Source organism: Bos mutus, chromosome 3, assembly GCF_027580195.1.
Source record: "Bos mutus isolate GX-2022 chromosome 3, NWIPB_WYAK_1.1, whole genome shotgun sequence".
Lineage (NCBI taxonomy): Eukaryota > Metazoa > Chordata > Mammalia > Artiodactyla > Bovidae > Bos > Bos mutus.
Genome location: NC_091619.1, coordinates 28,985,677 through 29,010,941, shown reverse-complemented (window position 1 = coordinate 29,010,941; position 25,265 = coordinate 28,985,677). Strand labels below are relative to the sequence as shown.

The 25,265-nt window shown below is 44.1% G+C and overlaps 1 protein-coding gene across 1 annotated transcript in view; it reads right to left on the bottom strand.

The window, feature by feature from the left end:
* Positions 1-17,926: 17,926 nt before the first annotated feature.
* LOC102270052 (monocarboxylate transporter 1) overlaps positions 17,927-25,265 on the bottom strand; it is a 30,854-nt gene continuing 23,515 nt past the window's right edge. Inside the window, exons 4-5 of the mRNA XM_070363951.1 lie at positions 21,982-22,848; positions 17,927-19,702 (exon numbers count right to left, since the gene is read on the bottom strand). Of these exons, the coding sequence (XP_070220052.1) occupies positions 19,455-19,702; positions 21,982-22,848 (1,115 nt within the window). The 3' untranslated portion in view covers positions 17,927-19,454. The remainder of the gene's footprint in view (positions 19,703-21,981; positions 22,849-25,265) is intronic.

Here is a 25,265-nt window from a genome sequence, read left to right as displayed (position 1 = left end):
CCAGGCAAGAGTACTGGAGTGGGGTGCCAAATACCCAGGCTAGGCATTTACAACTGACCTCCTGTTTACATTTATTGGGGTGAGAAAAAGATAGGCTTCAGTCTGGACACCAGCAACTAGCCTATTTGTATTTCCTAAAACAGGGGATAAGAGGGCTCCAGGTTCAGTTCAGTTCAGTTCAGTCGCTCAGTCGTGTCTGACTCTTTGCGATCCCATGAATCGCAGCACGCCAGGCCTCCCTGTCCACCACCAACTCCCAGAGTTCACTCAGACTCACGTCCATCGAGTCAGTGATGCCATCCAGCCATCTCATCCTCTGTCGTCCCCTTCTCCTCCTGCCCCCAATCCCTCCCAGCATCAGAGTCTTTTCCAATGAGTCAACTCTTTGCATGAGGTGGCCAAAGTACTGGAGTTTCAGCTTTAGCATCATTCCTTCCAAAGAAATCCCAGGGCTGATCTCCTTCAGAATGGACTGGTTGGATCTCCTTGTAGTCCAAGGGACTCTCAAGAGTCTTCTCCAACACCACAGTTCAAAAGCATCAATTCTTCGGCGCTCAGCCTTCTTCACAGTCCAACTCTCACATCCATACATGACCACTGGAAAAACCATAGCCTTGACTAGATGGACCTTTGTTGGCAAAGTAATGTCTCTGCTTTTCAATATGCTATCTACGTTGGTCATAACTTTTCTTCCAAGGAGTAAGCGTCTTTTAATTTCATGGCTGCAGTCACCATCTGCAGTGATTTGGGAGCCCAAAAATATAAAGTCTGACACTGTTTCCACTGTTTCCCCATCTATTTCCCATGAAGTGATGGGACCGGATGCCATGATCTTCGTTTTCTGAATGTTGAGCTTTAAGCCAACTTTTTCACTCTCCACTTTCATTTTCATCAAGAGGCTTTTTAGTTCCTCTTTACTTTCTGCCATAAGGGTCCTGTCATCTGCATATGTGAGGTTATTGATATTTCTCCTGGCAATCTTGATTCCAGCTTGTGCTTCTTCCAGCCCAGTGTTTCTCATGATGTACTCTGCATAGAAGTTAAATAAGCAGGGTGACAATATACAGCCTTAATGTACTCCTTTTCCTATTTGGAACCAGTCTGTTGTTCCATGTCCAGTTCTAACTGTTGCTTCCTGACCTGCATATAAGTTTCTCAAGAGGCAGGTCAGGTGGTCTGGTATTCCCATCTCATTCAGAATTTTCCACAGTTTATTGTGATCCACACAATCAAAGGCTTTGGCATAGTCAATAAAGCAGACGTAGATGTTTTTCTGGAACTCTCTTGCTTTTTCGATGATCCAGCGGATGTTGGCAATTTGGTCTCTGGTTCCTCTGCCTTTTCTAAAACCAGCTTGAACATCTGGAAGTTCATGGTTCACGTATTGCTGAAGCCTGGCTTGGAGAATTTTGAGCATTACTTTACTAGTGTGCGAGAGGAGTGCAATTGTGCGGTAGTTTGAGCATTCTTTGGCATTGCCTTTCTTTGGGATTGGAATGAAACCTGACCTTTTCCAGTCCTGTGGCCACTGCTGAGTTTTCCAAATTTGCTGGCATATTGAGTGCAGCACTTTCACAGCATCATCTTTCAGGATTTGAAAGAGCTCAACTGGAATTCCATCACCTCCACTAGGCTCCAGGTTAGATGTTTACAATCAGCCTCCTGTTTGTTCTCCGAAATGGAGAACAACTGACAGGGTAAAAAGCCGGGTTTTGTTTCCTGTGGATGCCTTAAGGTAACAGTCATGGCAGGAACAGAGGGGCTAAACCTTGTTTGAATAAAGGATCAGGAGGTCATGTATTTCCCATCCTTGGGGCAAGGGAGACATTTCATATGTGCCCAAAGCATCCTTAGGGGTCAAAAAGGAGAAGGCACCACTCCATAATATGTGATGCTAATATGTGACTCCAGAGCCCCCTGGGCTGGAATCCATCATGGAAAAACGTTGCACGCACATGTCAGGGAGGGCCTTAGGGTAGGTCAGGTGTGGAAAAAGAAACCAGATTAATTAAAGGTAAACAAAGACCCAAAAGAACTGTTCTATATAAGTAAATGATTCAACTGCTTCACTGCGTTCCTCCTCATTAGGAAAGATGCCCATACCCTTTCTCTCTGGGTGCACACCTCTGCCATGTGTGTGTGTGTGTGTGTGTGTATGCGCAGGGGTGCTAAGTTGTGTCTGACTCTTCGCGACCCCATGGACTGTAGCCTGCCAGGCTTCTCTGTCCATGGAATTTTCTAGGTAAGAACATTGGAGCGGATGGCCATTTCCTTCTCCATGGGATCTTTCCAACCCTGGAATCAAACCTGTGTCTCTTGCATCTCCTGCATTGACAGGCAGATTCTTTACCACTGTGCCACCTGGGAATCTCTGCCTTGCTTCTATCTTAACGATTTTTCTGTGTGCTTTCCTGTTGTAGCCACGCATTCCGGCAAACAAACTCACTCAGAAGGACAATGCAGATAGTGGAGTGCAGTTTATTACACCACGGGCCCAAGGCAGAGTCTCCTCTTTCCTGACCAGTTTTTGTAAAAACCTTATATACCCTAAGTGTACTTGCTCAAACCCACCTCCCCAAATTCCTTGAAACTAGTCTGGACAAGGTAAAAGAGAGATACGATCAGAGTTAACTCATGATTCATGTGTCACAAGACTAGATAAACAGTGGATACTTATAAATAGGCCTGTGGTCATATGCTCAGTCGACCCCATGGACTGTAGCCTACCAGGCTCCTCCCTCCATGGGATCCTCCAGGCAAGAGTACTGGAGTGGGTTGCCATTTCCTTCTCCAATATCCCAATAAACATAATGGAATTTACCACTTTGTTCTGTTACAGAGATAATTAGCATATTCTTTTAGGCAATGGAAAATCCAAGTACAAGTCCTGAGGCTATTTTATCTGGGGGTCTGGTTTTCCATTGGTATACCACTTCTATAGACACTGGGCACAAAGTTCAGAGTCCACTGGGAGGGTGACCATGCATGTAGCCTAATGTTCGCAGCCTGGCCTAAGGTGGAGTCCAGCTCTGTCTGTTTCCTCCTTCATTCTCCCCTCTTGATGCTCTTAATTCATATTATGAGCATCACTCATAGGGATATATTGCACCCTGGTTCTCCGACCCCAGTTTGGGAGAATGACATCAACCTTCGGGTCACAAAGTTCATAATACATTGTAAAGTTCAGGGTCCACAAAGCAGAACTATCAAGGCAACTTATAACAATGGTAAATATAGTTTTCCACCAATCGCCCTTCACCCAAGATAGGACCAAAGTCCAGAAAGGAATCTTTTCATTTGACATTGCTTTTACCGGTTTTTCATGTCATCTAAAGCAGTTGATACATTGCCAGATAAGTCAGGAATGCATACACAACATTCAACCTTAATTATAGCACAGGTCCCTCCTTGAGCAGCTGTGAGTATGTCCAAAGCCATTCTATTTTGAATTACTGCTTTTCTCATTTGGATTTGCTCTTCATTTAAGGCTTGGATGGCTTTTGTTCTATCTAGGAGGGCCTGTTTTGTGAAATTAGTCAAAGGCTCTACTTTAATCATAATATCTGTTGTCCCTATGCTGCTGCTGCTGCTGCTGCTAAGTTGCTTCAGTTGTGTCCAACTCTGTGTGACCCCAGAGACGGCAGCCCACCCGGCTCTGCCGTCCCTGGGATTCTCCAGGCAAGAACACTGGAGTGGGTTGCCATTTCCTTCTCCAATGCATGAAAGTGAAAAGTGAAAGTGAAGTGGCTCGGTCGTGTCAGACTCTTAGCGACCCCATGGACTGCAGCCCACCAGGCTCCTCAGTCCATGGGATTTTCCAGGCAAGAGTACTGGAGTGGGGTGCCATTGCCTTCTCCGGTTGTCCCTATAGAGGGTAGGAATAAGGCAGCAATATACTAATACCATTGAAACACAGATCTTGTCCACCTAGCATGTAAATAAGGTAGATTTACCAGGGCTTGTTGTAGGTTAGGGTTTTGTTACACTGGCATTTATATCAAATGTAACCCTATGACCCGAGTCTATTGACTGTAGGTCTGGCTTACACCCAGAGAGCAGGGAGAGATTATGATTGTGTCCCAGAAAAGAGCAGAGTGGTTTAAAATCTCCTTGGCAGAGCGGTGATAGCCACCAGGGAAGTCCATCCATCACAGACAGAGGCATAGCCCCACATACCCAACAGTTGGAGGAATTGTGGAAGTTGGCATAGGAATGTGCATGTTGATGAGACCAAGCAGCAGGAGTTGATTATGTGGCTTCATCCTCAAGGGGCTCCGGGATCTTCTTTTCCTTCTTCTTAAGGATGGTCTTAGTCTCTCGAGGGTCAGCGGGGTCCCTCTGTGCAGTCCACTCAGCGTTTTCTGGGTCTGCGTGGTATGCTCTCTTCATCTTCGTATGATGGATCCAAGGGGCAATACCTGTAACTTTAACTGCAGTAGGGGTAGTTAGAATAACAGTATAAGGGCCCTTCCACCGAGGGGCTAGTAAATCAAGTTTCCAATCTTTGACCCACACTTGGTCACCAAGCATAAACTCACGAATCTGTTCCCCAAGGGGGAATGACACCCTTTCTTGTCCAAACTTAGTTACCCGATTTATTACCTTACCCAGTTCCATCTCCTGCGAAATCCTATCCCCCCTTACCTGAGGCAAATTTGTTGACACCTGTTTTATTATGGGAGGGGGCCTCCCATACGCAATTTCGTATGGTGAATAGCCTTGGGACTGTGGGGTCATCCTGAGTCTGAGCAGAGCCGTCAGAAGCAAGTCCACCCAGGAGCAGTCAGTCTCTCTGATCCACTTAGAGAGTCTCTTTTAATTGTCCGGTTGGTTCATTCTACCATCTCAGAACTCTGGGCCTATATGCAGTGTGCAGTTTCCATTTAAGGTTTAAAGTTTTGCTTACTTGTTGTACTAAATTCAGCTACAAAAGCTGGGCCATTGTCTGAACCAATGCGGTAGGAAGTCCAAATCTGGGAACTATTTCCCTAAGCAGGCACCGGGCTACTTCTGATGCTCTTTCAGTCCAGGTAGGAAAAGGTTCTACCCCTCCTGAGAACCTACATACCATGACCAGCAGGTAATGGTAGTGTCAGTGAGGTTTCATTTCAGTGAAGTCCACTCCCAGGTGTTCAAGGGGCAGCGTGCCTTTCAGCTGAATACCCAGAGGTTTTTGTCTGATACCCAAGAGGCAGCATTAACCTGTGAGCAGGCAGCGTGGCCTAGGTGGGTCGCTTGGTGTGTTTGGCTTACCAGAGTGTGTGCCAGCTCCTCCGGTACCAATAATTTACCACTTGGCAATTCCCACCATCCCTTTTCAGTCTTGATGGCCCCTTCCGCTTTGGCTAACCTGACAGCCGTTGTCCTTGTTTTATCAGGCTAGTGCCATCAGCATATAGGACACAGCTAGGGTCTGGAACCTTGTGTCCTTCTTTAAAACAAACCCCAGATACCTTACCTCTTTGCAGATCTGTGCCTTCTTCTTCGACACCCAGTAACCTGCTTCCATCAGCAGCTGGAGCAGTGCTTTTGTCCTTTTCCAGCATTTTTCCCTGGTCTCGGCAACCAGCATCAGGTCATCCATGTATTGTAGGAGCCAACATCTGTACTTTTCCGGGTGGAATGAGTCCAGGTCAGAAGCCAAGGCTTCCCCAAAGATGGGTGGGGAATTCTTAAACCCTTGTGGGGGAGTCCAGGTGAGCTGTTGTTTGATGCCCCCGACTGGATCTTCCCATTCAAAGGCAAAGATGGGCTGTGATGCTGGGGCGAGGTGTATGCAGAAGAAGACATCCTTGAGATCGGGAGAGGTGGGTATAGCTTGGGTGGTTCGGCTGGAGCCAGATCCTGGAAGTGCTGGCCAGAGGCTTCTGCCACCAGGATTGGAGCCTGCTGAGGTGGCGGCTCTACGACCTCCAGGAGAGCTGGTGGAGGAGGAATGGCTGCTGCAGGAACTTTACCTGGCCCTGGATTGGGCATTAAGGCAGCCTCTGGTCCTGGTGGAGCACTGGGCCGGAGGGTGCGTCATCATCCAGTATGGGGGAGGGGCAGGCCATCCTCCTCCAAATCCTGCCAGATCCCAGAGGACGAAGGGGGATCCGTGTGTCTTCACCTGCCGGTCAGCAAGGCCAAACCAGAACACCACGTGGTGCAACACTGTTTCTCCCTTAAAGTCCGTTCTGTCTTGGTGGGCTTGATCAGGTGCGGATGAAAACACAGATGGGTTAAATATCCCATGTCCCAGGCCGTCTCCGGAAAAGCCAATTCACACTCATTTATGTATCCCCCTCCTTCTAGCCTGATAATTCCGAGGCTGTCAAGAATTTAACAGCAGATGGAACACCTCCTGGGGGAGGGCAGAATATGATCATACAAGGACCAGTTTCCTATCCTAAAAATCCCCTGGTGATCGCTGGTTATAGTTTTCCCTGAGATGGCGTGGACACACCTCCTAAATGACCTTGGCAAATTCCCTTCCTAAGCCCTAGCACGCTCATCGACCTGTGTACCAAGCAATTGCTGCCTGCCTATTCCAGGCTCCTGTGGGTCCGTGCCCCTTCTAGTCCCTCCCAGAGGGTGATCAGGGCCCCTCTTCCACCCTGCTGGGTGGGTTCCTCCTCACCTGAGCCCTCAGGTCCCCTGCTATCATCCATTACCTGCTAACATGAAAGGTCTGGGCGTTGAGAAGCAGAATCCTTCCAGAAAGGCAAGGCACCTTCCCCACTCTAGAAGATTCAAGCTGCAAGGCCTCGGAGTAGCCCCAAATGGAACTTATTTCTTCAAAGTGAGGAGTTTCCCGGCCCATGCACCAAATGTTGTAGCCATGCGTTCTGGGAAACAAACTCACTCAGAAGGACAATACAGATAGTGGAGTGTTTATTACGCTGGAGGGCTCAAGGCAGAGTCTCCTCTTAGCCAAGGACCCCGACCAGTTTTTGTGAAAACCTTATATACCCTAAGTGTCCTTACTCAAACCCACCTCCCCAAATTCCTTGAAACTAGTCTGGACAAGGTAAAAGAGAGATACGATCAAAGTTAACCCATGATTCATGTGTTACATGACTAGATAAACAGTGGATATTTATCAATAGGCCTGTGGTCATATCCTGATAAACATAATGGAATTTACCACTTTGTTCTGTTACAGAGATAATTAGCATATTCTTTTAGGCAACGGAGAGTCCAAGTGCAAGTCCTGAGGCTATTTTATCTGGGGGTCTGGTTTTCCATTGGTATGCCATCTCTATAGACACCGGACACAAAGTTCAGAGTCCACTGGGAGGGTGACCATGCGTGTAGCCTAATGTTCGCAACCTGGCCTAAGATGGAGTCCAGCTCTTTCTGTTTCCTCCTTCAGTCCCACTTGTTGCTTTCTATATCTAATAATAAACTTTGTACTTGCATTTACAGTCCTTGCCTCCATTGAGAAATGCAGGTTTCACTGGGGGCAAGATCCAAGGAAAATTAGCTTCTAACCCCTAGCCCTTGCTGGTCTGGTGAATAGGATTCATCAAGGCTACCCAGGTTCATTTCCTGGGCAGGAAATCAAGATCTTGCTTCACACCACCACTAAGGCTGCCTCTCTGAAATCATCTTTTTGCCTCACAAACATGCAGATGGTCTCTCATCCAGGTCTCCCATCCAATAAATACACAGCCCTGTCCAGAGCCTGGCTGAGCCAGGAGCCTGAGAGCGGCCAGGTGTCAAGGGCAGCCAGAAAAAGCACAGCCCTAAATGGAAGAGGTAAGCCTGTAATCACTTGCTGTGGTGATGTAAATAAGAAGCCACAATCCAGGAAGCAGGGGCTGCGCCATTGCATTTTCCCGAAGTTCATGTGGATCAGCACAGACATGGGGTCATAACAGTTGCAGGGAAGAGTCGGTTCTGACTCCAGGTGGGAACTGTTTCTTTGACTTGATTTTCATTGCCTTTGCTCTTAGAATCACACATAATGGCCCACCTCAGAGAACCCTGCCTGTCTGCCGGACTGTTAAAGTGCCTTCACTCAACTCACAGAGAGATTATCTGACCCTGCCCACCTGTAAAATGTTGCAAGAAAGAAGAGATTAACACATCCCTTCCACAGGCTGGCCATCCCAGAGATGTTTTGCGAGACGCGCCTCTTTTTCCTCCACGTCCTCACTGCCTCTCCCTGTCTGTCCTGCTTTTTTATTTTTAATTCCTCACCTCTTCTCTCTCTGGTTTTATAAGAGAACCTGGCCTCCAGATCCTGACAAGATGGTTATTTTGAGACATTAATCTCAAAATCTTCTTGGTCAGCTTTCCAAATAGTCGTATTCCTTGCCTCAGCACCTCATCTCTCAGATTTAGTGGCCCGTCACTCGGGGAGCTTGAACTCAGTATCATCACTGTTGAGGGAGCACTGAACAAAACTCTCCGGCAGTTTGATGAACTCTGGGGTTGCGGAGGGGTGAACTGTGGAAAGACCTGGATCCTGAGGACTTGAACTTGCCTTCCCCTCCCCCTAGCCGCAAGGAGGCCTGGAGTGCCTGAAGAGGGCCTGGCCTGCCTGAGGCGTCAGAGTAGGAGACCTGGGAATGAAGCCACTGGCAAGGAATGTAACAGTGTGAAAGAGCTAAGGTTAATTTTATTTTCTCTCTCTTGTCTCTAAGTCTGCAATCTTTCCAGCATACCTTTTATCATCCACTATAGCTTCTTGAACTTTCCTTTGAACTGGATTTACTATTCTGCTAGTTTCTTCATTAAGGAGTTAAATTAATCTTTGTCACGTGTTTCTTATACATGCATATGACAGGCATATTTTAACCTTGTCATGGTTTTACTGTGACAGTAGTAGTGTTGGGGGGGGATTGGAAGTGAGGAATGAGACCCCAGGCTGAGGGTGCCCTTAGACTATCTCAAGAATCCTGCTGGGCGAGTAAGGACCTGACCCAAGACTATAGCAGGGAAAACAGGTGAGGAAGTTATGGACAGGGCAGATGCTGAAGTGGAACAACCTGTGGGTGTTGGTCAGTCAATCAGTTCAGTCACTCAGTCATGTCTGACTTTGTGACCCAGTGGACTGCAGCATGCCAGGCCTCCCTGTCCATCACCAACTCCCCGAGTTTGCTCAAACCCATGTCCATCGAGTCAGTGATGCCATCCAACCATCTCATCCTCTGTCGTCCCCTTCTCCTCCAGTCTTCAAACTTTCCTAGCTTCAGGGTCTTTTCCAGAGAGTCAGTTCTTCGCATCAGGTGGCCAAAGTATTGGAGTTTCAGCTTTAGCATCATTCCTTCCAAAGAACACCCAGGACTGATCTCCTTTAGAATGGACCGGTTGGATCTCCTTGCAGTCCAAGGGACTCTCAAGAGTCTTCTCCAAAACCACAGTTCAAAAGCATCAATTCTTCGGCGCTCAGCCTTCTTACTATCTCTTGCTTCTGTTAGGTCCACATGGTTTCTGTCCTTTATTGTGCCCATCTTTGCATGAATGTTCCCTTGATATCTCTAATTTTCTTGAAGAGATCTCTAGTCTTTCCCATTCTGTTTTTTTCCTCTATTTCTTTGCATTGATCACTGAGAAAGGTTTCCTTATCTCTCCTTGCTATTCTTGGAAACTCTGCATTCAAATGGGAATATCTTTCCTTTTCTCCTTTGCCTTTAGCTTCTCTTCTTTTCCCAGCTATTTGTAAGGCCTCCTCAGACAAGCATTTTGCCTTTTTGCATTTCTTTTTCTTGGGGATGGTCTTGATCACTGCCTCTTGTACAACGTCATGAACCTCCATCCACAGTTTTTCAGACATTATTTTAAATTTCACATATTAGTGATATAATGTATTATCCTTCTCTTTTGCACTTCACTTAGTATGATAATCTCTAGGTGCATCTACATTACTGCAAATGTCACTATTTCATTACTTTTTTATGGCTGAGTAATATTCTACTATGTGTGTGTATGTGTGTGTGTGTGTGTGTGTACGCATATGATACCTTTTCTCTCTCCCTTTATCTGCTGTTAGATCCCTAGGCTGCTTCCATGTCTTGGCTATTGTAAATAGTGCTTCTATGAACATTGTGGCACATGCATCTTTTCAAATCAACAGTTTTCATTTTTTCCAGATATATATCCAGGAATGGGATTGCTGGATAATATGGTGGCTCTATTTTTAGATTTTTAAGGAACCTCCATACTGTTGTCAATAGTGGCAGTGTAACAGGAGGGAAAGGGGCAGAGCACAACTTTTGAAAGAATGACATAGCCCAAGGACACAACATAAACTGATTAGAATCAAATGGGACCAAGTTGGCGGACAAGACTAGACCTTGATCCTCAATCAGCAAGTGAATGACACACTCAGAGGTGCCTTAACAGTTCCAAGCCACTGTTAAAAGAGCAAGGAGTGGGCGGTGGACCAAACCCTGGAAATCTCTGCCTCTTCCCCAAAATAGTTGGAAAAATCCTCCCACTCGTTAGCATGTGAAATTACCCAGCCTATAAAAACTAACCAGGCCAAATTTCGGGGCTGTACTCGCCCTCTGCGATGGCCTGCACTGTCTGTGTAGTGTGCTTCTCTCTGTATCTGAATAAATCCACTTCTTACCTATCACTTTGTCTCTCTGAATTTTTTCTGCGATGAGACATCAAGAACCTGAGTTTCATTAGGTCCTGAAACCAGGTACCGTGGGTTTTGGCTGGGTTTGAGTCCCAGCCATGTGGGTTTGGGTCGCTTTGGCTGGGTTCGAGCCCCGGCACATGGGTTCAAGTTCCAATCTGTGGTAAATGGTTTCAGCAGCACCAACCTACATCCCCACCAACAATGCGGTAGGGTTCCTTTTCTCTACACCCTCTCCAGCACTTATTTATAGCCTTTTTGATGATGGCTATTCTGAGAGGTGCGAGGTGATACCTCATTGCCGTTTTGATTTGCATTTCCCTGATAATCAGTGATGTTAAACATCTTTTCCTGTGTCTGTTGGCCATCTGTATATCTTCTTTGGAGAAATGTTTATCAGGTCTTTTGCCTATTTTTTGATTAGGTTGTTTGGTTTTTTGTTACTGAGTTGTATAAGCTGTTTGTATATTTTAGAAATTAAGCCCTCGTTGGTTGCATTGTTTGGAAATATTTTCTCCCATTTCATAGGTTGCCTTTTTGTTTTGTTCATGCACAATCAGGATTTTTAAAGTTTTACAGCTTTAGGTAAAACTGTTTTGATAGACTGGAATGTATTAGAATTTTTTAAAAATCCAGGTGTTCACAAAGTGACATAACAGATCAAATACAGTCATTGGGTGATAAGAAGAAACGTAGTGTTTCTGGTTCTGCCCTTAAATTTAATCACAGATTATGTACTCTGTTTAATGTCCATTTTACTTTCTAGACTATAAAACTCTCTGAGGAAACATTCCTTGTGTTAGTCACTATTGTATATTCCCAAGGCTCTATACAGTGTTGGGCATGTGGTTGGCCTTCAGATATTACGTATAAGATGAATAAAGAAGCACATAAAATTTTCTTAAAACGCCCCTCCAGCCTCAAATATGAAAAGCACTCAGAAGTATTGGGTGCATTTCTTCCTTTCTTTATAAGTGGGGTGGTAAGGCACAGAGAATGAAACACAGCAACAAGAGAAAAACACCCCAGGGTAAACATCTCTTGATTACACATTTGTAGACTGTCAACATAGGAAGAGACTTACTCCCAGCCCACTTCTCCCTCTGGCTTCTTAATGACTACTGGCCACCTCTTCCCATGACTCAGCCAGCAGGACCTCAGTAACGCAAGCTCTCTTAATTCTTAAAATGGTAAAGCATGGTAGGAAAGAAAGTCCGCAAATGAAGAAACCACGTTATGCATTCCGGTGCCAAGAATAAAGACTGTAAATCAGATTATGAATACACCGGAGACCAGGAATCATCTTGCTCTCTTGGTGCAGGACTTGAATGATTTCTTTGGCCACTGTTCACCCTCCAAGATTACCAAGGACTTGCCTGTTCCATTCTAGTGTTTTTTCCAGAGCTTCCATCCACTCTTGAGTCTGCACCTTCAGCTCTACTGAGGTAGCTGAGTAGAGCTTTCACGCCACTGAGCTGCCATGCTCTTTTGAGAGCAGATGATCTGCTAGGATGAAGGGTTGTGTTGTGTACTTTTTTTTCCTTCACTTTCCATTGAAATTTAAAATTCATAGAAAAGTTGGCACATTGAGTTCCTATTCTCTTCACCTAGCTCTCAGATTTTTAAAAAAATTTTTTTAAAGTTTTATTTTATATTGGAGTATAGTTGATTCACAGTGTTGTGTTGGTTTCAGGTATACAGCAAAGTGACTTAGTTATACATGTTTTCCTTCCTCTGATGTTAATTTCTTTCATAATCATGGAACATTGGTCATAACTAGGAAGTTAACATTGGACAATCCTATTAACTACAGACTAATTTTTCCATTAACATTCTTTTTTGGTTCCAGGACCTAATCCAAGATACTGCATGTGTTGTTTTACTTATAGCTACCTCCCTGGGGTTTTGTGGGGTTGGATAATAAGCCGCGTGTAGAAGGGCTTATAGCTATAGACCTGGGGTTTTGTTTGTTTGGATTATAGCTACCTCCTGGGGTTTCGTGGGGTTGGATTTCGTGGGGTTGGATAATAAGCCGCGTGTAGAAGGGCTTCATAGACCATGCGCTTTGTTTTACTTATAGCTGCCTCCCTGGGGTTTCGTGGGGTTGGATAATAAGCCGCGTGTAGAAGGGCTTCATAGACCATGCGCTTTGTTTTACTTTATAGCGCTTTGTTTTACTTATAGCTGCCTCCTGGGGGGGGGTTGGATAATAAGCCGCGTGGTTGGATAATATGCGCTTTGTTTTACTTATAGCTGCCTCCCAGTGTTGGATAAGAAGGGCTGTCTTCATAGACCATGCGCTTTGTTTTACTTATAGCTGCCTCCCTGGGGTTTCGTGGGGTTGGATAATAAGCCGCGTGTAGAAGGGCATAGACCATAGACCATAGCTGCGTGGGGTTGGATAAGAAGTCGGCGTGTAGAAGGGCTTTGTTGCGCTTTGTTTTTATAGCTGCCTCCCTGGGGTTTCGTGGGGTTGGATAATAAGCCGCGTGTAGAAGGGCTTCATAGACCATGCGCTTTGTTTTACTTATAGCTGCCTCCCTGGGGTTTCGTGGGGTTGGATAATAAGCCGCGTGTAGAAGGGCTTCATAGACCATGCGCTTTGTTTTACTTATAGCTGCCTCCCTGGGTTTCGTGTGGGGTTGGATAAACAGACCGTGTAGAAGGGCTTCATAGACCATGCATTTGTTTTTTATAGCTGCCTCCCTGGGGTTTCGTGGGGTTGGATAAGAAGCAGCGTGTAGAAGGGCTTCATAGACCATGCGCTTTGTTTTACTTATAGCTGCCTGGGGTTTCGTGGGGTTGGATAAGAAGCCGCGTGTAGAAGGGCTTCATAGACCATGCGCTTTGTTTTACTTATAGCTGCCTCCCTGGGGTTTCGTGGGGTTGGATAATAAGCCGCGTGTAGAAGGGCTTCATAGACCATGCGCTTTGTTTACTTATAGCTGCCTCCTGGGGTTTCGTGGGGTTGGATAAACAGGCGTGTAGAAGGGCTTCATAGACCATGCGCTTTGTTTTACTTATAGCTGCCTCCCTGGGGTTTCGTGGGGTTGGATAAGAAGCCGCGTGTAGAAGGGCTTCATAGACCATGCGCTTTGTTTTACTTATAGCTGCCTCCTGGGGTTTCGTGGGGTTGGATAAGCAGCGTGTAGAAGGGCTTCATAGACCATGCGCTTTGTTTTACTTATAGCTGCCTCCCTGGGGTTTCGTGGGGTTGGATAATAAGCCGCGTGTAGAAGGGCTTCATAGACCATGCGCTTTGTTTTACTTATAGCTGCCTCCCTGGGGTTTCGTGGGGTTGGATAATAAGCCGCGTGTAGAAGGGCTTCATAGACCATGCGCTTTGTTTTACTTATAGCTGCCTCCCTGGGGTTTCGTGGGGTTGGATAAAGCAGCGTGTAGAAGGGCTTCATAGACCATGCGCTTTGTTTTTTATAGCTGCCTCCCTGGGGTTTCGTGGGGTTGGATAGCTGCGTGTAGAAGGGCTTCATAGACCATGCTTTTTGTTTTACTTATAGCTGCCTCCCTGGGGTTTCGTGGGGTTGGATAAGAAGCCGCGTGTAGAAGGGCTTCATAGACCATGCGCTTTGTTTTACTTATAGCCTCCCTGCCTCCTGGCTTTGTTTTACTTATAGCTGTGGGGTTGGATAAGCGCGTGTAGAAGGGCTTCATAGACCATGCGCTTTGTTTTACTTATAGCTGCCTCCCTGGGGTTTCGTGGGGTTGGATAAGAAGCCCAGCGTGTAGAAGGGCTTCATAGACCATGCGCTTTGTTTTACTTATAGCTGCCTCCCTGGGGTTTCGTGGGGTTGGATAAGAAGCCGCGTGTAGAAGGGCTTCATAGACCATGCGCTTTGTTTTACTTATAGCTGCCTCCCTGGGGTTTCGTGGGGTTGGATAAGAAGCCGCGTGCAGAAGGGCTTCATAGACCATGCGCTTTGTTTTACTTATAGCTGCCTCCCTGGGGTTTCGTGGGGTTGGATAAGAAGCCGCGTGTAGAAGGGCTTCATAGACCATGCGCTTTGTTTTACTTATAGCTGCCTCCCTGGGGTTTCGTGGGGTTGGATCCTGTAGAAGGGCTTCATAGGCTTTGTTTTACTTATAGCTGCCTCCCTGGGGTTTCGTGGGGTTGGATAAGAAGCCGCGTGTAGAAGGGCTTCATAGACCATGCGCTTTGTTTTACTTATAGCTGCCTCCCTGGGGTTTTGTGGGGTTGGATAATAAGCCGCGTGTAGAAGGGCTTCATAGACCATGCGCTTGTTTTACTTATAGCTGCCTCCTGGGGTTTCGTAGGGTTGGTTGGATCAAGACCATGCGCTTTGTTTTACTTATAGCGTGGGGTTGGAAGGGCTTCGTGTAGACCATAGACGCTTTGTTTTTTTATAGCTGCCTCCCTCCTGGGGTTGGATAAACCCAGCGTGTAGAAGGGCTTTGCTTTGTTTTATATAGCTGCCTCCCTGGGGTTTCGTGGGGCGTGTAGAAGGGCTTCATAGACCATGCGCTTTGTTTTACTTATAGCTGCCTCCCTCCTGGGGTTTCAGCGTGTAGGGTTGGATATAGCTGCCTCCCTGGGGTGCAGAAGGGCTTCATAGACCATGCGCTGTGTTACCGTCAGTTCTCTTCCATTATTGTTCTGGTTAACGACAGAGCACACACTTCCCTCCCAGCACTGCAGGGTGTGAGCAGGTTCCAACTTCATTACTAAAACGACTAAAACTATATGCGGGGCACTTTAATTCTCACAACAATCATATTATGCTTCTGTTATGAGACTCAAGAGTTGATATATTCTTAGGCTTCCTAGGCCCTCCAAAAGGGGAGTTAGCTGCCTTTTCATATGCTATCTCATCACAGCACGTACTGTGCCATCTTCCCCACTAGACTAGAAGCTGAGGCTGCCAGGAACTGAATTTTGTTTTGTTATCCCCTCTATCCGGCTGTGCTGTGCTATACTTAGTCCTCAGTTGTATCCGACTCTTTGTGACCCCATGGACTGCAGCCCACCAGGCACTTCTGTCCATGAGGATTCTCCAGGCAGGAATGCTGAAGTGGGTTGCCGTGCTCTCTTCCAAGCCCAGGGATCAAACCCAGGTCTCCTGCATTGCAGGAGGATTCTTTATCAGCTGAGCCACCAAGGAAGCCCAAGAACACTGGAGCGGGTAGCCTACACCTTCTCCAGGGTATCTTCCTGACCCAGGAATTGAACCAGGATAGCCTGCAGTGCAGGCAGATTCTTTACCAGCTGAAATACCAGAGAGCCCCAAATAGGTATTTAGTTGATGCTCAAAAAACGCTGCTTAGGTAAATGAATAAATGATCTTTTACCCACTGCTCTATTCTGAAATCTGCTCTTTCCCTTTCAACTTATTTACTGTTTACTGTTTGCCTTCCCCTACCAGAAAATAAGATCCATAGAACACAGACTGCTGAGTTTCACTCCTTAATGAATTTTCAATACCTAGAACCCTGCTTGGAACTGACAACTCAGACATGGTAAATGTCAATAATATCTGTTGAATGGATGTGTGGAAAGGTAGACTTCCTCCTTTGGCCCATACCATCCTGTCTTTTTATGATATCACCATATTTTTCTCTGATGCTGATCTCAGTAAGTTAATGTTCAATAATGCTGTGATGTGGGTGAGCACTGACAGCTCTGGCTTCCTGAGTTAAATGGTCGTTTGCAGCTGAATGGTGACTGGAGGGGGAATCACAGGAATGCTGTCTCCAGGAAGGAGGCAGTGATGGTTGGCACAGGTGGCCTGTGGACTCCATACCCCACAGCTTTGTCCAGGACCAGGAGAACCATGCCTTGAGGCTATTTGTGCTCTGTGCTCTTCATAATGTTTTTGGTTTTAATATTTTTATTTATTTGGCTGAGGCAGGTCTTGGTTGTGGCACGAGAGATCAGCATGTAGGATCTTTAGTAACAGCATGCAAGAGCTTCAGGCGAAGCACACAAACCCTTAGTGGTGGCATGTATGATCTAGTTCCTGGCAAGGATTGAACCCAGGCCCCCTGCGTTGGGAACGCAGTCTTAGCCACTGGACCACCTGGGAAGTCCTCTGTGCTCGTGACTTCCATGTCACACTCACCTCCCTTTCACCAGAATTCAGCTCTTAATGATAAACAGACAATGGCTTATAATAATCACTAGCTTTATTTCCTTAGGAGATAATTTCCTTTTGTCACAACTCTTCTATTTCAAATCTATTTTTCCTGTCACTAATGAAAAGATAACAATCACATTCCCATTAAGGAAAACGGATATAGGGTAAAAGTCACCATTCCAACACAAGTATGGTCGGAATTTTATTTTTCCCCTTTCCTTTTTTTCCCCCCAAGAGTATATGATATATGCTTATCTAGTTTGTATTCTGTGTTTTTCACTTAACATTGTATCATGCTTATAACAGAAGGATCTTTCCATGCTATGAGACCTCATAACCATCTACTTAAATATACTCTACACATTGAAGGATGTTCAAATACATTATTCATTTCACTGTCAGATATGCCAAGCAAAGTCATCTAAAGAATTTGAAAGATAAAAACTCAAGGAACCTAAATATTTTTGACTGTTAAATGTCAAGCTTAAAAAAATAAACCTCTGGAATTCCCTGTCAGTCCAGTGCTTAGGACTCTGCACCGCACTTCCACAGCAAGGTACAGGGGTTCATCCCCTGGTTGGGGACCTAAGATCCCACATGCCACACAGTACGACCAAAAAAAAAAATCTCTAAAAGTATATGGAGGGCAACACATGAAAAATGGTCAAGATCATTCATGTTCAAGGAAATGTTCCCCAGTACATTCCAGCTAGAAAGGGAAAGTTAAAAAGATCCGCAATGTCAAGTGCTGACAAGAATGCAGAATAGCTAGAATTTTCATACATCATTAGTGAGATTAGCAAATGGTATAGCCACTGAGAAAATAGTGTGATAATTTCTTACAAAGTTAACCATGCATTTGCCATGACTTAGCAATTCCAATGCTGGGCATCTACCCAAGAGAAATGAGAGCATATGTCTGCTAGACCCCTATGTGAATATTTACAGCATCTTAACTTGTAACAGCTAAAAAGTAGAAACAGCTCAAATGTCCAACTGGTGAATGGATATACAGAGTATGGTACATCTGCACAAAGAAATGGGCCTCCTGGGTGGCTCCATGGTAGAGAATCTGCCTGCCAGTGCAGGAGACTTGGGTTCAATCCCTGGGTCAGAAAGAGCCTCTGCAGGAGGAAATGGCAACCCACTCCAGTATTCTTGCCTGAGAAATCTCATGGACATAGGAGCCCGAAGGGCTACAGTCCATGGGGTCACAAAAGAGTCAGACATGACTTAGCCACCAAACAACAAAATAACAACAAATACTCCTCATTAATAAAAAGCAAAGAATTACTGAAAAATGCAACAACAGGATGGATCATAAAACATTATGCCATTGTGAAGTCAGACACAGAAGGCTGCTCCCAACTGTTTTTACTCAAACACTTCTGACACTAAATGTGTGGGTGATTTTCACACCAACAACCCCTTTGCCAATTCTCCAGACACCAAGTGGGTGTCCTACAGTTCAATTCAATTCTGACATAAAGTACCCAGAGTTAGTATCAGATTCCACAGATTTAAAGGCTTAGTCTCACGAGACTGCCTTCACTTCAGATTCCATTCTCAAGTCCCAGGTTGCCACCCGTACTTGTGACCAATCAGCTATAAATTGGGAGTTCCCATGACTCATTTGTCAAGGTTGATAATTTGCTAGAATGGATCACTGAACTCAGGGAAACACTTTGTTTACATGCAGTGATTTATTATAAAGTATACATTTCAGAACAGCCAGATGGAAGAGATTCATAGGGCAAAATATGGAGGGGAGGAGTGGCAGGGAGCTTCCATACCTTAGCTGGGCACACTACTCTCCCAGTACCTTAGGGTACTCACCAGCCAGGAAGCTCTCTGTAGTTTAGGGGGTTTCATTACATAGGTGTGATCAATTATTTTATTGGACATTAATAATTGAACTCAGTTTTCAGTCCGTCTCCCCTCCCCAGAGGTCAGGGGAAGGGGCTGAAAGAGCCAACCTTCTAATCATGCCTTGGCCTTTCTAGAGACTAGCCCCCATCGTGAAGTTAGGAAGGGCGTCTCCAGCCACCAGTCACTTAATTAGCATGGAAAAGATACTCTTATCACTTCCAAGGTTCCAAGGGTTCTAGGAGCTGTATACCAGGACCTGAGGATAAAGATCAAATATATGCTATCATGCCACAGTTACATACTATGTCATTCCATACAGACTTCCCAGGTGGCACAGTGGTAAAGAATCTGCCTGTCAATGCAGGAGATGCAAGAGATAAGAATTGGGTGGGGCAGATCCCCTGGAGGAGGGCATGGCAACCCACTCCAGAGAATCCCATGGACACAGGAGAGAGTCGACACTACTGAGCATTCAGGCATAGGGGAAGCAGGTACCAGGTGCTTTAGTTAAGGAGAGGATTGACTGCAAAGGAGCAGAAGGGAATTATCTGGCTGTTCGAAATGTTCTACATTGGAATGGTAGTTATTTGACAAAAGAACTTTGTCAAAATTCATTATACTTTATAAAAGGAGTGTGAACAGTATATAAACATACCTTAATAAATATGACTTCAAATAAAAGCTATTTCCTTCTGTCACCTTTTGCAAATGTCCCTTGCCCCTAAAAAGTGTGACTTGTAAGTGGGTGTAAAGGAAGGAATAAAAGTTCCATCAGTGAACAGCTGGTCTGACTTCCACACAAGTGTCCACTGTCCATGGTAAGCACCAAGAGCAGAACATGATTCAGTAGTATTTTTCATATGTCTTTGGGCCAAAGCTTCTGTTCCTCCCTGATTTCAGCCTCAGAGTTCCTCCTCTTTTGGTCCTTCTGCTGTGCCTTTCAGTTCTGGAGACTGAGTAGCTTGAATAACTTCCTTTGGTTGCATCTCTTTACTTTCCTTTTTCTGTTTCTCTTCTGCCTTTTGTTCTTCAGCCTCAAGTCGGTAATTGATGCCCAGGCCGATGAAGAGATAGATGCCAGAGACAATAAGGATTATGCCACATGCCCAATATGTGTATTTATAGTCTCCATATATGTCATTGAGACAACCTAAGGATGTCCAAAAAAAAAAGTTATGTGGGTAAACAATTATACCCTTTCCCAAATAAAGGTTAAGGATCCTTTCAAAGAGCCTATAAATGGCAAATTAGTCTAAAAAGAAACTGCTCAAAATTGTATGATCTTTTGTTTATGATGTAACACTGATTTTGGGGTGTCCCTGCACATTCTGTTATCTTTAGCAACTTGAAAATAATTAAATCTTGGCAAATTTGAATTGAGAAAGTCCTGGAGATCACTTAGAATCAATTCTCTCAATATCCAATGGAAAAATTTGCTCAAAAGAGGTTTAGGAGTCTTGACCAAGGCCACAGAGCTAATTCCAGTCCCCCAGGCCAATGCACTCTTTCCGACATCAGCATTTCCCAAAGAGCATTCCTGGGAACGCTCACCCTCTGCTAAAACATTAACTAACAGCCATACTTTCCACCATTCTAACCTCAAAACAGGAAGATTCTATCATCATTCCCACTGTATAACATAAAAACTGAAGTACAGAAACTTTAAGGAAGTCATCCACGGTCACAAAGCTTTAAGTGAAACAAGTTGGCTTTAAACCCAGGAGTCTGACTCTGAGGCGTGCACCCATAACTTCTTTGCTTCAGGCTACCTCCCTAACATTTGCACAGTCAAGTAAATTTGGAAATGACATATCATAGTCTTTTCTATTCAAGTTTTTATGAGGTCTGATATTAAAGAAACTTATTTAATCCTCGTTATAGTAAAATTTATTAGCAACTCATCAAACTAGTATTAAGAAATAAACTTTGGAAAACTTGACACATATAAAGGCTATCATAACCAATTCAAATATGATTCCATATGGTTTTCCAATGCAGGGCATCACTCACTCAGCAATACTTAGTTTCTATATATCAATACAGCCCTGGGTCTGCTAAGCCCTGAGTTGAGAGACAGCAAAGGCGATAACAGTTCAGTGGAGAAGAGAAATGTTAATCCAATAACCACACAGACTGTGACCAGTGCTACAGGTGTGTTTGAAGGCAGATAATAGGGGTTTGGGGCTAGCAAGGAGGGTCAGGAAGGCTTTTTTAAAGTGTAAACTTAACCAAGACTTACAGGAGGATAAGAGTTAATCTAAGAGAAAGGAGATGGGAAAAGGATCCGGGCAGAGAACAGCCAGTGCCAAGGCAGGTGGTATGGGGAAACACCAGGTGTGAGAGGGGACCACAGAGAGCAAACTGGGTGGTAGGAAATGAGTCTGGAGAAGGTGGGCCAGGCCATGCAGGAACCGGGAGCCATAGTAGGGAATTTCATCTTCACCCTAAGAACGCAGGAAGCAACTGGAGTGTCCTAAGAGACTGGAGAACAGCTAGAGTGGATATGGGTAAAGTTAGAAGGCTACTGATAGAAGATCAGAGACCAGGATAAGAGCAGTAGTAGTGATGGAGGAAAAAATGAGCAGATTAGAAAGAGATTTAAGAAGCAAAAAAGCACAGGATTTGGAACCTCCTTGGATATACTGGGTTGGCCAAAAAAGTTCATTTGTGTTTCTGTAAGAGCTTATGGAGGAGAGAAGGTGGAAAAGTTTTGACAGGTCAGTAGTGGGTCTTTCATTATGTGTCGTTCTTAACTTTATAGTGCATAATCTCAAAAACATGCATCACATCCAGAAGTCCAAATTATTGTTGTATGTTGTATTACCGATAATTTAAAAATGTAAACTGCTTAGCACTGACTGAGAGAATAATACCTCAGGTTTTATGGTCACTTCTTAGCTATGTGATCCTGGGCAAGTTATTTCACTTTCAAAAGCCTCTATTTCTTTAAAGTGGGAACAATAATAGTCTGACATCATAGTCTTGCAATATATGACAGAATATAGAAATGATTAGGACAGTCCCTGGTATACTGTGAGCCCTCATCTGCTACCTACTGTTATTATTTTAAATATTACTTTTGAAATAAATTCCACAATTAAAAAGAAATCACCAACAGTATTTTAAAGGTAGTTATACATTTTTCTACAATAAATGTTAGGATTTTTTTAAATCAGGAAAATTATTAGAAATACTTAAATTTATAATAGCTATAATAGCTTTTTATTCCTCTTTCAGCTTGATGCTTCACTTTAATTCAGTTCTATAAGTATTTGAGCAATTATGCTGTGCCAAGCACTGTGTCAGCCCTGAGGGTACAGAAATGAGGACTATCAAGCAGCCCACTGACTTCTGCTTTCCATCACCGTCCCAATCTTCTCTGCCTGTTTTATGTTAATAGAACCATAGAAACTGGGAGACATACTGTACCTAAAACTGGTGGTCCCAGGAGGACAGGACAGCACTCCACAATGGTCACCAATCCCACAGCACTGGAGAATCTCTGGGGTCCCACAAGGTCCATCAGTGTTTCAAACAGTACGGCACCAAACCACCCAAAAGCAAATCCAAGGAATCCCGAGTAGACACAGAACCCTATGTAGCTGGAAGATAAAGGTACTAGCATATGACATACTCCATTCATGGTAATAGAAGCAGCCAAAAAGTACTGAATCCGTGGTCTTACCCACTTTGTGTTGGCTACAAATCCCATACAAGGTCTGGCTACCATGTCAACAAAAGCCAGAATGGAAAGAAGGAAGGCAGCCTTCTCATTAGAGTAACGTTGACTCTTGGCGTAATTGCTAATAAAGACTAAAGGCGTAGCCACCCCAAAAGACACGATCATATTCCCAGAGAGGTACAGCAGGAAGCCTCTGTGCTTCAACAGGGATAGGTCCAAAAGTTTGTTAACTCTTTGAAAAAGTGATTGTTTCTCCTTTGGGGAGTTTCCGCCATTAACTCCTGTCTTTGGATTACCTGCCCCCTTGTTTGTATCACATTTTCCAGCTTCCTGAAGGAATTCTTTAGACTTCTCTTTCTCTGTAGTGGTTGGCTTGGGCCCTATTGGTCTCATCAGGGCTCCAGCCACACAGCAGTTTAGTAGGAGGCCCCCCAGAATTAGGAAGCTTCCTCTCCAGCCAAAGGTAGCAAAAAGAGCCTGGTTGAGGGGGGCCATGGCAGAGAGGAACACAGGGCTGCCTGCCATGGCTAGTCCACTTGCTAACGGCCGCTTCTTGTAGAAATACTTGCCAATGATGGTCAAAGCTGGATTTAAGTTGAAGGCAAGCCCAAGACCTGGGGAGAGGAGAGGAAAAAAAGAGTCACATACTATCAGAAACATATTTGGAAATGATTAACTAGGGAAAGAATTGACATGGAAAGAGGTCAAAATCATGAGAGGCTATTATAACTAGTGGGTCATGAAGTGGACTATTATCAAATAAATACAGACATAAAATCTCTTTATGCAGCAAATACTAGATTTATACACACACATACACGTGTGAGTGTGTGTGTGTGTGTGTGGCATGCCATGTGGTTTGCAGGATCTTAGTGCCCTGAACAGGGATTGAACTCATGCCCCCAACAGTGGGAGTGTGGAATCTTCACCGCTGCATCACCAGGGAAGTCCCTAAAAACGTATATTATTAAAAACAATTCTTTTCACTTTAGCAACAAAAAGAACAATAGAGATTCTTTGTCCAATTTCATAATTACAAATGTATTAGAAGTATTGGAAAAGGATAAATAATTGGTGGGCCTACCCTCACAAATAAATAAACATATTGTACAGCTACAGTAATAGAACAGAACACTTACTCAAAATTGAAAAACTGATTTCTAAAAGTGGGAAGAAAGTCCAGAAATAGAACCAAAAGATACATTTAAATTAATAGGGAAAAAATGGGTTTTTCAGCTAATGGGGTTGGGACAGTAACTATACTGATAACCTTTTAAGTGGTCTTCCAAACTTGCTTTTCTACAAGGTAAACCAGGTTAGGGTGCTTGCCCGTTTCCATCTCTCTAATGACTGCCTGTCCATAACTTTTCACTCTGGATTAAGAAGTCCTATGACTTGGCTCACACCCACCTCCCTGCCCTCACTTCAGTCTGTTCTTTTTGTGCAAAGTGGAACTATTACTCTAGGTTTCCACAGAGCCTTCTCCTGGCTATCATTCAGATCTCAACTCAAAATCACAATCTCCTTCCCTTTAGGGAACATTCGATCCTTCTCTATCAAATTCTGTTTTAAGTCTTTGCAAAGCCCTTATTACTACCTGAATTTTTCTTATTTATTCACTTATTTGTTGGCCTGTTTATTGTCTGATTCCCTCCACTAAAGATCAGGAATTTTGCTTGTCATGTTGGTCTCCCCACAGAGCTTGAACCAGTGCCTGGCATATAGTTAGGGACTCAATGAATAGTTGCTGAGTAAATTAATGACATGAAATAATGAACAGGTTGAATAACCACATGGGAACAAATAAAGTTCTATTCCTTCTTTGTGTTATTCAGATATTCCAGATGAATTAAAATATTTAAATATTTAAGAATTTAATGCAGTAAAAGTATAGATTTAAAAAGATAATTACCTATTATTAGTATTATCTCAGGTCCTGCAGGTGGGGCTGTAAATTATTAAAACCTTTCTAAAAGAGTACTTGACCAATCGTATCCAAAACCTTTTCTTCCCCCAGCAATTGCACTTCTCCAAATTTATCCAAAGAAAATTATCCTTTTCAAAGATGCATACAGAGGCACTCTCATACAAACACTGTTTATTAAGAGTGAAAATACAAACAATCTAAATGTCCTTCAATTAAAGTGAAATAAATTATAGTACATCTATCCAGTGAAAAAATAATAGCTGCTAAAGTATATTTACTGAGATGGGGAAACTATTAATATGTACATGATGTATTACTAAGTAAAAAAAACTGGTTACAAACATTTCACATAATCTGGTCAGTTTTCATTCCAATCCCAAAGAAGGGAAATGCCAAAGAATGTTTAAATTACTGTATAATTGTGCTCATTTCACATGCTAGCAAAATAACACTCAAAATCCTTCAAGTTAGGCTTCAGCAGTACATGAACTGAGAACTTCCATATGTACAAGCTGGGTTTAGAAAAGGCAGAGGAACCAGAGATCAAATTGCCAATATTTATTGGATAATAGAGAAAGCAAGGGAATTCCAGTAAAACATCTATTTCTGCTTCATTGACTATAGTAAAGTCTTTGACTGTGTAGATCACAACAAATTGGAAAATTCTTAAAGAGATGGGAATACGAGCCCACCTTACCTGCCTCCTGAGAAACCTGTATGCAGGTCAAGATGCAACAATAGAACTGACATGGAACAACAGACTGGTTCAAAATTGGGAAAGGAGTATGTCAAGGCTATATATTGTCACCCTGCTTATTTAACTTATATGCAGAGTACATCATACGAAATCCTGGGCTGGATGACTCAAAAGATTGAATCAAGATTGCTGGGAGAATTATCACAATCTCAGATATGCAGAGGATGCCACTCTAATGGCAGAAAGGAAAGAGAAACTTTAGAGCCTCTAGATTAGGGTCTTTCGCCTCATCTTTCACCTCAGCCAGAGTGAAAAAGCTGGCTTATAACCCAACATTCAAAAGACGAAGATCATGGCATCTGGCTCCATCACTTTGCAGCAAATACAAGGGGGAAAAGTGGAAACTG